This window comes from Camelus dromedarius, chromosome 2 (assembly GCF_036321535.1).
Source record: "Camelus dromedarius isolate mCamDro1 chromosome 2, mCamDro1.pat, whole genome shotgun sequence".
Lineage (NCBI taxonomy): Eukaryota > Metazoa > Chordata > Mammalia > Artiodactyla > Camelidae > Camelus > Camelus dromedarius.
In genome coordinates this window covers 65,106,052-65,120,653 of record NC_087437.1, presented here as the reverse complement: position 1 = coordinate 65,120,653, position 14,602 = coordinate 65,106,052, and the positions used below count along the sequence as shown (strand labels likewise).

The window sequence follows — 14,602 nt, the reverse complement described above, 5'->3', positions numbered from 1 at the left end:
GAAGATGGGATTGGAATATGGACCAATCAGAACTATCCGCAGAGCGTTACCAGGGAGACCAGGCACGCCTTGTTTGTAACTAACCCATCAACAATAACGGAAACCAATCAACGTCAGGAAATGCTCCGCTTCCTCAAAGAAACAGCCAATAGACTCTAAAGAGTGGAGGGGGCGGGGTCAGACGCAAGCAAGTGCTCCGGAAGAAAATGTGGGGAAGAGCCGGAAGTGCCCGGGGAAAGGGCGGGCGTTCTAGGAAAGGTCAGGTGTTTACAAAGTGAGGTGGGTCGGCCGATTTCTTTTAATTCCTCGGCAGGGTTGGTGGTGACTGAACTATGGCTTGGGCTTTTGCAGAGACACCGCACAGCGGGAACCAACTACCATAAGAATTGTTGAATGAGCTGTGAGAAGGGAGTGAGGGTGTGGGTTTTGTTCTAGAGTCTTAAAATATTAGAGCCAGGAAGGTAGGTCGTCTAATATGATCTTTTCATTTTGCTGATAACAAATGAGAATCAGATTAAAGTGACTCGCCCGAAGACAAACAGCGATTTACTAATGAAACTCGGACTAGAACCTGGCATCTATATGAAAGAATCAGAGATGTTTCTAAGGACATGAGTGAGAGAGAGAGAGAATAGTGAATACTAGGAAATACCTTTTAGAAAATGGTACTTGAACTATCCCTTAAGCAGAGAGTGAGAGTGGAGGGCTCCGGTCCTGGAATAGGAGTCAGTGAGAAGCTTCAGTAACAGTCACAGAAAATATGCATGCTCTCCTTAAGCCCCTAAGGAAAAGGGAAAAAGTAGTCAGGTCCTGTGATTTCAGGCACTCTCTTGACAACGAGTATTATTTGAATTATTCTTGAGTCATACTGTGTGCAAGGCACTGAGCTGCTCACTCACTATATGCATCCTCACACTAATGCTTACATAATCCTTTGAAGTTCAAACATCAGCTCAGTTAGGCCTTTGCTGACTACCCATCTAAAAATCATAGTCCCCTGTACTTACTGTGTACTGTTCTTGGACCCAGAGTTATAGCTGAGATCAAGAGACAAACATTCCTGCCCTTTTGAAACTAATAATCTAGTGAGGAGAGAGAAAATAAAGATTAGTAACATACAGTTGGCCATTGAAAAACACAGGTATGAATTGCAGGGTTCCACTTATACAGTGATTTGTTTTCAATAATAAATACTATAGTTCTACACCATCTGGCCTGTGGCTGGTTGAACCTGTGAATACGGAACCACCTATAACAAAGAAACACCTACCAGGAGAACCGACTATAATTTATTCTGGGATTTACGATTGCAGAGAGACAGTGGCCCTAATCCCCACATTGTTCAAGAGTCAGCTGTAACATGGTAGATAACAAAAATGCTTATGGAAAGTATAATCATAGAAGGGGGATACTGGGTTCAGGGAACTGCAACTTTAGAAAAACTGAGAGCAAGCCTTATGCTTCATTCTCTTATACTTCTTAAAACTTGGAATGTACAGAGCAGTCTTTCCAGGGCCTGACATGAGCCAAGGTTTGCAGAGCTTTTTCTGCAGGCTCTCTGAGAGATGCTAGCTGAGGTCAGTGAGCAAGGGAATGTTGCTGAATACCCACTGCAGCTGTTTAGGACTGAGGCACCCAGCTGACTGCATCAACAGCTGAAACTGCTCCCTGATGATGTACATACCTCTCATGTAGCTGGTCTTTGGGTTATATTTAAGTATAGTCATTAAATAAAATCCTCATGAATCAGGATTCCCTAGGGGTGAAGGAGTCTAAATTATAAGATCTGGATATGTGTGTACTTGCCATCAGAGGTCTGGGTCTTTATCAGTTATATTCCCCTACATCAGCAAAAATCCCGGAAGGATCCAGAGTGCACCAAATACCCCACACCCAAAGCCTAAGAAAAGATTGTTCTTCTGAAATCCCTGGCCCTCACAAGTAGTGAGTCAGTAGTGAGGAGGGTATCTCCTCTCGAAGGGCAAAAATACTTGTCCACCCTTTTGTGCTCATTTCTTGACTAAGGCTTGCCTGCAGAATACAGTGTCAGTAAATGTCTCCTCCACTTATGCTGAAGACAGAGGGACTGCTGCTCTGTGAATTATTTGGGCTTTGTTCTGTGCCCCAAGGAAGCAAGTGTGGTATGGGGTGGATTTCAGGCCAGTTGTCTTCATGTCGCAGTTGGTGATCATGTTTCATACCAATTGACTCCTAGAAACAGATGCCAGAGGAGGCTCTCTACAGGAATTGGGACTTTTGTTCTGACTTTCCTCCTGAGAATGTTGGCAATCCTGATTAGGCACCAGGCCCATGGAAAGACTGAGCTGGCTTTAGGAAAACTGAGACCAGGCCTGATAAGTTCTGTTTCATCTTCTTGTCCCCCTTAAAACTTGGTATTTACAGCAGCCCTTGATGTGTATTTTCCAGCCCAGCTCCAGTTTTTGCTCTCCACAGTTCCCTATATATAGTTTATCTTTGAAGGTGGAAGAGATTGGGATTTGGGGGAACTCTTCTGTCTCTGGAGCTGTGGGTGCCTCCTTGCCTCCAGATGGATGAACTTTGGATGGGGAGCAGGGATGGGAGATTGTATCTTGAGAGGGCTGTAAGTGTGGGGTGAGTAGATGTCCTGGTTAGGACATCTCAGAGGAGATGTTAGGCTTCTCAGAGGAGGCATCAGAGATGCCTGAGGGATACAGAAACTTGTCAGTTTCTGCTCCTACCTTGATGTTAAGGCCCTGGTGCCTGTCTTAGCTCTTGCTGAGCATTCTCAAGCAGCAGCAGTTTACTCAAGGATGAGCTGAGCTACGCAGGAACCCTGGCATATGGGAGAACAGGAGAGCTAAAGAGGCTAGGCATCCCTGCCTGGCAGATGGCAAGAGTTGTCTCCCAGCCACGGTCTTGCTTGAAGCTGCTCCTCTGACAAGTGAATAAGAGACCCCTGTTAAAACTCTCACTGTGTCTTCAGGGGCTAGAGATGCTAACACTGTTTGACTGAAAGGCCTGGAATAGCCCAGGCTCCAGGCGAACTGACTGAGGCCTTTTCTGACTTAAGAGTCTTACCCAACAGACTCAGCAGGCTCTGTGTACTTCATGGAGCATGTGGAGCCAGGCAGAAAATCTTGGAAGCCCAGTAGGCAAAGGGTGGGGAATGGCTCAAACAAGAGGCTTATTCTCTATAGGGGATGAAGCCAGGATATTTTGTAGAGGAAAAGCAATATTCATGCCACAAGAACTCAGGTACTATTTCTATGTGAATTATTATTGAGCATTTACAACATATGAAAAAGTCATACAGGGAAAATGGTGACTTTCTCATCCCGAGCTACCAAGAGCCGAGGGCATGAGGAATCTGAAATCAAAGAGAAGAAAATTCTTAAGAGATATAACCATAAAGCTCTTATTCAGCATTCACTCTGTGCAAATACTAAGCACAGACTGTGTCAGGCACTAATGTGGTTTATTTTTTTATCTGAGATCTAAGAATAACTCTCAGGCCTCTAAGCAAGCTTTGGGAAGGGGACTTATATAGTCCATCAATTTGAAGAATGTTCTTATCATACATCTTAGGGGGTGTTGTTAGGCTCCTCTTTTGGAGAACTCCCAAGTACTATAAAAGCTCCTCAGGATACAAATATATTTAAAGACTTAATATACTAGCACAGAGACCACTAGAACCCAAGTTACATATCAAACTGACATCTCTGATATGCTTCATAGGTACTTTCAAGGACTGTATCACTGAAGCCTACCTTCATCAGTATTTCAAGCCAAGAACATCACCAGATTAACAAAGTCACCCCACCACTGCTGATATAAAAAATTTGATGACTTGCATGTAAAGCAGGTATTTTGAGAAAGTCTACAGACTTCCTAAATTTCTCTAAACTGTCCTAGGTGTGTCCTGCTCAATAAACTCTCCTTGATCTTTACTAGAGTCCTCTAACAGTTAGGAGATTTTCTGCATTTACTAGTTCATAGAGTTCTAATCATGCTGTTTAGGAAGGTTTATTCAACCTAAACTAAGTTATTAATAGATTTTGTCTAACCAGCAGTCAACGGCCTTTCTTCTGATCCTTAAAAAGAATGCAGCCCTAGCCTTTCTCTCTATTCCTTTCATCCTCTGCTTTCTGTGGGTCCACAGGACTTTTACTTACACAATCTCAAAGACTTGTAGGCTTGAGGAAGGGAGGGTTCCATCTGTTTGTGGAAATTTCTCGCAGTAAACTAGTGCATGGTAAGAGGTGAAACAAACATGCTGCTCTTTTGTGCTGTTTGGCTGACAGCATTTGGGGTGCTAGTTGGGAAGGAAGATGTCTTGAGGTGCAAATGGGGAGATAGGGTGGGAAGCATGGCTGAGGCAGGTAGGACTCTTTGGATCTAGGCTTCCCAGGGTAACTGGGCATGTGGAGGTGAAGTGTGGAGAGAGATCAGGGCCTTCTTCACTCTCATATTCATTCAGCAAATGTGTATTAGGCATCAACTTTATGTCGAGCACAGTTTAATATGATGAGGAGACAGCAGTAAATAAGGAATCTCTGCTCAGTAAGGAATTTCTATTCAAGTGTGGTAAGATGGAAGAGACCATATTTTTCAACTAAATTGTATGTTACATGCCTCATCCGCATCACTTGGGACAACAGTTGAGATGGAGAAATCTCAGGCCCCGCCCCACACCCATTGAATCAGAATCAGCATTTTAACAATACTGGAAGCACTGTTAGGTGAGTAAGTGCCATGGAAAAAATAAGTCAGGGAAGGGGATTATGGGGTCCCAGGGGATAGGGTAGGAGGGGGCAGTCAAAAGAAAGTGATATTCCAATGAAAGCATGGGAAAGAAGAGTCTTACCATGGGGATAAATAGGGAAAGAGTTTTGTGGGCTTAGAGATGGGGAAATACAGAGGCTCTGAGGCTCGAGTGTGCCTGCTGTGAATTCATATTAATATATTAGAGCTGAAGTTTAATAAAATTGACTTTCACTGCTTCATCAAAAGCATTCTTAAGTGAAAGTCATCTTTTGTTTTCAGTACTGCAAATGTGTGGCTATGAAGAATACAGTGGTTCCTGCAATATTTGGGTCCCCCTGCCTTGATTTGTGCCAGCAGTTTTACCACCATTGCTTTTGTACTATCAGTGCAAATATCAACACAGTATAAAAGGCAAATGACATCTTAGAATTATTACAAAAATAGTTTTGACACTTGGGTAACTGAAAGGGTCTCAGGACCACCCCCTGCAGGGTTGCATGAACTACACATTGTAAATTATTGTTTTATATTACAGATTCCTTAAGGGAAAAGATTGACTTTAATTTTCTTTTTAAAAATTATGTTTCTTTATGTTCCCTAATTTGAAACTCATTTACCCAATTACAACAAGCAAATGTATAATGCTCCAAACATTTTTTAGTCTTACAGACATTATGTCAGTCACATAGGTATGTGTCAATTAACTCTTGCTCACAGAACACAAGATCTTCAGTTCCTCCTCTATCTGGCTGACAAAGAAACTGTAGACCCTCTTTTAAAAAACAATTGAAGAATTAAGGAGAATGTTTAAAATTTTATTAAGAAATAGAAAACATAATTTTTTGGAAGTATAACTTTTAAGCCCTTTAATTCATAAGAGTGCATTAGAGTGGCTATGCAATTGCAGTCCTGTTGCCATGAACACCCTTGATATTTTGGCAAAGAAGAAATAGGCTTTGGGAACGTCATGCTTCCCTCATTTCTTTGAGACACTTATAAACTCGAGTAAATACATTCAGAAGTCAGAAATAGACTTTTTAAAACAAATTGGCCTAATATTTCCATATGGCTGCTTTTATTTTAAATGTAAATGGGATCTATGAGAATGATTTCTATAAATGCTTTTGTTTTCCTGATATTTTAAATGTGTAAGTTTTCTGGCATGCTTTGAGACTTTACATATCCCCCTTACAAATATGAATTATTTTGCAACAGTCCTAAATAAATGATTGAGTCTATGAAGGCAGGAGGGTATAGCTCAAGTGGTAGAGCACATGCTTAGCATACATGAGGTCCTGGGTTCAATCCCCAGTACCTCCTCTAAAAATAAATAAATAAACTTAATTACCTTCTCTCACTAAAAATAAAACAAAGAGTCTATGGGAAAACCACAGCCATGAATCCATGGTATGTACACTGAATCATCCAAATGGTAGGGTTTCCATTCAGATGGAAATCAGTCAGACACCTGTCATCACTCAGATTCCTCATTGAGATATTTATTTCTTCATACAGCTCTGAGTTACTGTCTAATGTCCTTACATTTCACCCTCCAGCACTCCCCTTGAGCATTTCTTGCAGGGCAGATCTAGTGATAACCAACTCCCTCAGCTTTCGTTTATCTGTGAATGTCTTAATTTCTCTCAGACTCTTGAAAGATAGTTTTGCCAGATACAGGATTCTCAGTTGACAGGTTTTTTCTTTTAGCATTTTGAATATACTGGCCTTCTGGCCTCCAAAGTTTCTGGTAACAAACCTGCTGGTGTCTTATTGAGGAACCTGTGTGTGTGACAAGTTACTTCTCTTTTGTGGCTTTTGAGATTATCTTTGGCTTTCAAAAGTTTGATTATAATGTGTCTCAGTGTGGGTCTATCTCAGTTTATTTTACTTGGAGTTGAGGTTCTTGGGTGTTTATATTCATGTTTTTCACCAAAAAACAATCTGAAGCTGTCAACAGTTATTGCTGGAGAGTGATGGGTAGAGTCTACTTTATAATTAACAACGAATTAATAAAAGTAGAGTGTTCTTTCCAAATTTTTTATATAAGAACTTGGAATCTCTGTCTATAACACTGGTGGATGTTTAACTATGACATATGAGGACAAATCAAGGCTTAAGAAGTCAGTGGACCAAATTGAAAATACAGCTATTTTAGAGGATATAAAAAAGAATCCTGGGTTGTATAACCAGATTTTAACATTACAAATCTGACAAGACATCTTTTTTTGCCATATTGTGAATTAACACTAAAGTATCACATAATTTTTCAGCCATTGAATTGTAAATAAAAAGATGCTAACCCTGAATGAGTTTTTACCTATGTAAAGTTCACTTAACTGTACACAATTAGTGCACTTTATGTATGCTATCCTTTAAAAGATGAGAGAGAGAAAAGAGAGAAAGAAGGGAAGGAGGAAAGAAAGAAAGAAAGAAAGAAAGAAAGAAAGAAAGAAAGAAAGAAAGAAAGAAAGAAAGAAAGAAAGAAAGAAAGAAAGAAAGAAAGAAAGAAAGAAAGAAAACCTAGCCAACTAAGGAGGTGAATCAGAATACTCAGACATTGAGACATAATGATAAAAGACTAGTCGTAAGCATTGAATCTATTGTAATTTAGAGATTGAACAATGTGGAGGTTAAAGTAATAGAACAGAACATAAATGTCTTTAGAATTTAAAGGTAAATAAAACTAAAGGGAAAAGAAACCATTTAAGTGTGCTAATCTTCTATAGCAGAGAGTCAACAGATACTGTCTAAAGCTGAAACATGCCATTAAACAAAGATTCCAGCAGGAGGGAAATTGCTGTACAGTTGTTTCCTCATCTACCCAAAGGATTAAACCAGAGAATGCCTTTGAATGCTATTGAGTTAAGTTAGATATTAAGAACTACCTTCCTAAAATAAAAATTGAGGACTATCCTTTCTGTAAAATTAAGACAGGCAATAATCTCCACATTAGATATTTTAAAGTTTAGATGACTGTTGTCTGTCTGCAGTTTTAAAATGAGACCAGAGAAACTCTAAGGTCATTATAAGCTATTATAGGTTCTTGGTTTATGTCAGAAAAGATAAAAGGAGTAACGGAAGCCCAGACCCTCTCAGCTCCTCTGCAGCCCACCATCTAGCCGTTTACCCAACTCTGAGAGCAAATCAAATGGAAGAGAGATGAACCATTCAGCCAGGATAGCCCCAGTGCTCAAGCAAGTGGGCACAGGTGAGGGCAGGACAATGAGCCCAAACCCATCTCCAGACCCTCAGGGTTAAGATCCAGAGAGGAAGATTTACAGAAAGACTTTGGGAAAGGGGGTAGTAGCCTTTATAGACACTAGCCCTACTGGTTGAGGAAGAAGATACAAGGATCTGAACATAAATTTCTGGGCCTAATTCCTTTTTTTTTTTTTTTTTGTCCGGCAGCAATGAGGACATTGAACATGATAAAGCAAGACAAAGAAAATGATGACACATTCATCTTACACACACACATGTAACCTCAAGCATAGATGCCCTAAGTATCCCACACCCTTCACCTGCACACTCAAGAGCCTCCCCTCACTTACCTACCACCTGCCTTTCATTCACTTCCTCCCTGTTTCTGGTTCTGTTACTCCAGCGTTTCTGCTCAGACATGAGCAGAACTCCTCCATCTGTCTCTTGACATCAACAGGTAGTCTGTAGCTTTGCTGTCAACATGGAAACTTTGGGACATTGGGCAGTAGAAGGGGTGGGGCAAGCTTTGATTGACTAGTGACCGTCAAAGCTTGAGGCAGAAAATCCAGCTGGTAAAAGAATTAGGAGGCAGAGAAGGCACAAGACAGGAAAAGAAAGGGAAACTTTCTGGACATATTGTTTTGGCTGGAGAATGTGTCAGAAAGAGAGGCGAAACCTGAGCTTGTTGGTGTCACTGCCCTTCCCCTTAAGATGCTGAGCCCTAGGCTGTCTCTGAGCACTTCATTGTGTCTTTCCATTCAAACATTAATGTGATTGGAGTGCCTGGAACAAAGTCACAATGTTCCAGTGTCCCAGTTTCCCCATGGAGGATATACAAAATGATGAGTTATCATAGGCTTCAAGTTCTTTATTTTTCAGCTGCTGTTACTTTATGCTTATAGGGGTCTGGAAAGCTTGAAGATTTTCTGTGTTTCTGCTCCACCTCCACTTTTAGCCATCCCTGTATGCCTTTGCCACAGTGTGTGTGGGGGGGGGTCGCCACTCACCTTCCCCAACCCCAGTGGTAAACTGCTATTGCTTATTACTTGGTGCTAGGCTAGTTGCTGGGTCTTGGGTGGTCTGTTTTCCTGATCCAGCCTAAATTTTAGGCCAGGTTTCTTCTTCCTGGGGTTGGAAGTAGGGCTTTTTCAAGGTTCCTACCCTTCTACCGTATGGCACCCAAACTGCCTCATATTTGTGGTTGGTCTTTAGCAGGAACATTGCCTTTCATTAGCAGCATTAGCAGACATCTGCTCTGTATTGGTGTAGGATTTCTGGGCCCAAGATCATTTCCTACTCCCTTCCCATGAGAGAAGGTTCTTATTTCTATCCTTCCCTCAGCAACACCAAAAAAATCTCTACTTCTGTCTGGGACTAGAATGTTTCCTATCCCCTTGCCCCCTGCCCCTGCCACACACTCACAGAAGCAGACAGGTTTTGTTTCTATTCCTTCCTTACATGCAATGGAAGGTGTGAGCCTTGGAGGTAAGAGGGCTTGTTGCCCCTGCTCTAGTGGCTTAAAGCTTTTAAGAGAAGGGTTTGGGAAAGTGGGGGAGGCTTTCATAACAATAATTGAAAATATTTATTTAGAAAACACTGTTAGTTGGAAAATAGCAGAAACAAAAAAAGAAATCACATTTCATATAAGCAACAGAATACTATGCTGAGTTTAGTTTCACAACAAAAGCCACACCAATTTGTATGTGTGCCCAAGAATGGGAGTGTGGACAAAGAAAAAGAGAACTGAGATAGAGGTAGAAGATAACTCTTTTGCTTACTCCCTCCAGTCTTGTTTGGAGAGGAACTTCTGGAAAACCGTAAGTTAGGATAGTGCTAGTCTACTAGTATGTCAGAGGCAGAACCAATCTAATCTCTTGAAATACAGATGTGTATCATTCCACCTCCCTTAAGGGGGTTTGGTTCCACCAATGAATAAAGTTCCTAATTCTACACTAAGTTCATCCTTTGGGACATCCATCTCATCTCCTGCTTCTTCCCCAAGCTTCTTCCACCAGGGTGCTTGTATATGCTTCAGGGTGGTGAGGTGGGCCTGCTTGGCTTTGGCTGCCACAGGCCTGGATCTGCTTAGGAAGAGCTCAGGTTCTTTCCCTTCTGCCTCCTTCAGACTTGGTGCTTCTGCAGTAAACAGAAAATAAACAGATGAGTAGAAGAGTTCTGTAGCAAACAAACAGGGATTTGCAAACTACAGAGTTGGGACTTTGCACTAGCAGGCAGGAACAAGGTTCCAATTCTAAATCTATTATATTGCTAGCTGTAGATGGCATGTGACTATTCACAGGTTGTAGGCCCCCATTCTGTGTTTAAAAGGAAAGAATAAAAAAAGGGATTTTTTTTAGGTTTTGTTTTTCTTTTTTTAAGAACAAGAATTTTAAAAATAATAGCAGAACCATCTCTTATAGATGACAGGCTCAGTTACAGCCACCTATCCATTCAAAAATACAAAATTTGCAAGTAATGGCACTAAACAGAGGATCCTGCCCATTTTGCTCCACAAATACTAAAAAGTGTTTCAGAGGCTGACCGAAACACTGGCTTCATGGATGAGATCTCTCATTGAATGTACTAGTGGTTGTGAGAAGCAGATGAATTAATTTTTGTGAAAATACTTCATTAAAAATATAAAATGGCAGTGTAACGACTGTCATCATCTACTTCTAAAATGTGATCAAAAGCTTTTCAGACTATATAGTAGAATCTTGTTAGTAGGGTTCAGCATCTTTAAAATCAGTAACTTTGAGTTTGATACATATGAAAGAGAGCAAGGCTGAGGGAAGAAGTCAAGAAGGTTCTGCAGCATTTAAAAGCACTGTGTACTGATATGATCTAGAAGTAGAAATTTCTGAGGGTAAGAGATGGCTAATAGACCACGAAATGGTGTTTTCCTTCTGAAGATTTTGGATGTCACAAAATCTTGAATAGGCTGTTCTTTTACGGAAGAAAAAAATGGAATGAGCACATACTCATCAACTGTTCAATGTTGGTGCTGATCTGAGCCATCAGTGCCTCCCTGTGCTGTTGGGCTCTCTCTTGCAGAGCCCGACCCATGAAGTAGTGTTGCAGTTGTTCTTGTGCCTGGGAATGGAGCTCCCTGCTGGTCACATCTGATACCTCAGAGCTCTGGGAACAGAGGACAGAAAAAACTGTCACATGAAGGACACATATGTCAAAGTACGTTTCACCCCACCACTTAGTAGAGGTTCCAGAATGTTTAGCTGTCTCTCATCAATGGAATATTATGGTTGATGTCAATCTTGTACTCTTGAACAAGCATTATTATAGCCTCTTAAAAGCAGCTTTAAATGAAAATGCAGGTGGGCAACTTTCTTTCTGATATGCTCTCATGCCTCATTTCCTCACACCATATGGTATTCTGGGAGAAGGGATAAGAATGAGAAGTCACAGAGAAAATTACAAACGGCATGGTAAAGACACTAGCTTGGAAAAGGAGTAACAAGACCAGCCCTTTTGTTCTGGACCCCACCTGATAGACTATCTCACTTCTTATCCTATCCCCACTTATCCAAGCCATAATTTCACAGAACAAGAGATAGAATCATTCAATGGACCATATTCTTTTGGTAGTCAGCTACTTTAAAGGGAACTTAACTAATTAGTTTGGACAAGGAAGAAATAAAGCTGAAGTAAAGCTTTGAAGCTGATAAAGCTTCTGACACCACAGGTTTCTCAAATATTCCAGTTCCTGGATCTTTGATGCAGTCCTGTTCCAGCTAACACCTTACTTTTCAGCCACAGAATTTTAAGCAGCTGTACTAGAGTATGGCTAAAGCAGCTCTTCTTTTAAATAGGAGTATGCATCAGAATCACACACAATACATCAGAAAAACCAGAGATCAAAGACCAAAGCCTAAGAGCTAAAACTACAAAACTCTTATTACAAAAGATACAGGAAGAGTTTAATGACAGATTTGGCAATGATTTCTAGAATATGACACTGAAGGAACTGGCAACAAAAGAAAAATTAGACAAATTGGACTTACCAAAATTAAAAACTTTTGCGCATCTAAGGATACTATCAATAGAGTAAAAAGGTAGTATACAGAATGGAAGAAAATATTTGCAAATCATGTATCTGATATGGGACTAATATCCAGAACATACAGATAACTTCTAAAACTCAACAACACAAAAGCAAATAACCTGATTAAAAAATGGGCAAAGGACTTGAAACATTCTGCCAAAAAAAAAGATTATATATATATACACACACACAAATAGCGAATAAACACATGAAAAGAGGCTCAAAGTCACTAATTATTAGAGAATGCAAATCCAAATCACAATAGCACTTCACATTCATTACGATGTGAAAATAATAAATGTTGGTAAGGATGTGTAGACAGTCTTGCTCATGCAGCGTGGAAAATGACTGACTTGAAGAGAAGTCTCCTTTACTATGCTTCTATGGTCCATGTAATAATTATAAGAAGACGCCAAAGCCATTAACTCTATGGTAAAGCAAGTGCACTACCTTGTATCAACAATAAAGGTACATAATACAGCTGAGACACTTCTTTGTTGGTGAATATCACGCACCACAATAATGTAACACCAATACCATGGCACAGAAGCCTACATACTGGATGTCTTCTGACATAGTCATCCACTTGCTGCTTCAGTTCAACTCTGCGTGCATCAGTGAGTTCTCTGAATCCTTGCCAAGGAGCAAATAGTTTCTTTTTCTTATGGCACTTTGCTAGGAACTTAAGAGTCTGAAGAAAGAAAAAAGATCTGTGATTTTCTTCCCTAACAGAACTATTTTCTTCCTACAATAACATATGGTAGTGACAACACTACTATAGTTGTTAACTCTTAGTGTATATAGGGAGAAGGATGGGGTTGTGACAGGGGTGACAGAGGACAGTGACCTTCTAATTATATTCTTCTGTAGTGTTTTAATATTTTTACAAGGATATATTCATGTATTATTTGTATAGTAAGCCATAAAGAGAAAAAAGTAGAAAATCAGCTTTGGGTTCTAGTCTTTAACTCTAGTCCCTTATAAACGGTATGATTTTGGGCAAGTCACTTGATCTCTATAGGACAGGTTCTATGTCCACAGAAAACAAGAACTCCAATTCTACTTAGCCAAAGGACTGTAAAGATCAGAGAGACAATATATAAGACAAAGTTTGGTAAATGAATACTCTTTCTCATGCCCTTCAGAATAAACTCCTGGTGAAAGAAGAAATCTTGTAACAGGCAAGATTTGGAGACAAATTTGAAGTTATTCTGTCCAATTTTTTTTCACTCTCTCCTTTCTTTGTAGTTTTTATTTTCATTAAAGTTACACGTTCACATTGTCTCAGGCAAGGATTGGCAAGTTATGGCCCACAGGTCAGATCCAGCCTGCTGCCTGTTTTTGAATGACCTAAGAATAGTTTCTTATATTTTATATGGTTACAAAGCTTAAAAGGAAAAAAATTATTTCATGACATGAGAAAATTATATAAAATTCAAAATTCAGTGTTTACAAATAATGTTTATTGAAACACAGTGTATCTCACTTGTTTACATTCTGTCCACAGCTTCAATTGTACTTATATCCTCCTTTTGAGAGATTTTCTCCTTTTCTTCTATTCTTCCCTTTTTTTGATTTTTATTCTTTGTTTCTCCTTCTATCTTTCCTCTACCTCCTGCTTTTAGTACTACCTTAGGCTTACAATACTATGCTGGGAACTTCAGAATAAAGGTTCCAGAACAGAGGATTCTCTGCCCTTAAGATCAGAAAAGTCCACCTTTACTTCTCTGTCTTTTTTTATTCTTTGTCACTTCAGGACTCTCTAAAATTATATTTATCTCCCAATTTTTTTTTCTCAACTACCAATGGTTTGTTTCAGTAAGTGCTTTTGTGGTTGGTCTTTAATGGATACGTATATTAGTGCTATAGTACTTTGTGCTATAATCAACTAGCAAAAATTAGCCATCACTCTGGCTCTAGAGAGCAGACACCAGCAAACATCAGCTTCCTTCTGAGCTTCTTAAGAAATGAGAAAGCAAGAAATGAATATCCTGGAGCATTGAAAGGGAAAAGGCAGCTAATTCTTCTAATTTAATTCCAATACTATACCACCACAAAGAACTCCAACCCATCTACGTAAGGATGTGTAATTTGAAACTAGCAAGTTAACATAGAGTTTTCTTGATTTTTAGCTACCTGACAAATGAGCCCTCTGCCTTTGCACAAAAGAAGGGACAGAAGGTAAACAACAGTTCTTGGCCTTTCTGTGCCAAGGACACTAATAACTAGCTCCTCCTGAGGGATAAGTTCAATGAAATGATATTCCTACTTCTTTCTGTGAAACTGATGAATTATTGTTTTCTTTTCTTTCTTATCAAGATCATTTGCAGTACTAATAGAAATATAAAGGGAGTCAAATATATAATTTTAAATGTTCCAGTAGGCACATTAAAAAAGTAAACAGAAACATGTGAAATTAATATTTTGCATATACTGAGTTACATAAGCATAACAGTATATGTAAAATACTAGCATTCCAACAGGTAATCAAAATTTAAAAATTAAAAAAAAAACAAAATTTAAAAATTAAGGTGATGTTTTACACATTTTTTCCATACCAAGTCTTCAAAATCTGGTATTTTCAACTTACAGCAC

The 14,602-nt window shown here is 39.6% G+C and overlaps 1 protein-coding gene across 4 annotated transcripts in view; it reads right to left on the bottom strand.

The window, feature by feature from the left end:
• Positions 1 to 8,800: 8,800 nt before the first annotated feature.
• The window catches only part of IQCB1 (IQ motif containing B1), a 35,603-nt gene continuing 29,801 nt past the window's right edge, over positions 8,801 to 14,602 (bottom strand). For all 4 annotated transcript variants that reach the window (XM_031454882.2, XM_010981549.3, XM_031454889.2 and 1 more), the window contains 3 exons: positions 12,567 to 12,698; positions 10,929 to 11,085; positions 8,801 to 10,083 (listed from right to left, as the gene is read on the bottom strand). In XM_031454882.2, coding sequence (XP_031310742.1) covers positions 9,854 to 10,083; positions 10,929 to 11,085; positions 12,567 to 12,698 — 519 coding nt within the window. In that variant the 3' untranslated portion in view covers positions 8,801 to 9,853. The remainder of the gene's footprint in view (positions 10,084 to 10,928; positions 11,086 to 12,566; positions 12,699 to 14,602) is intronic.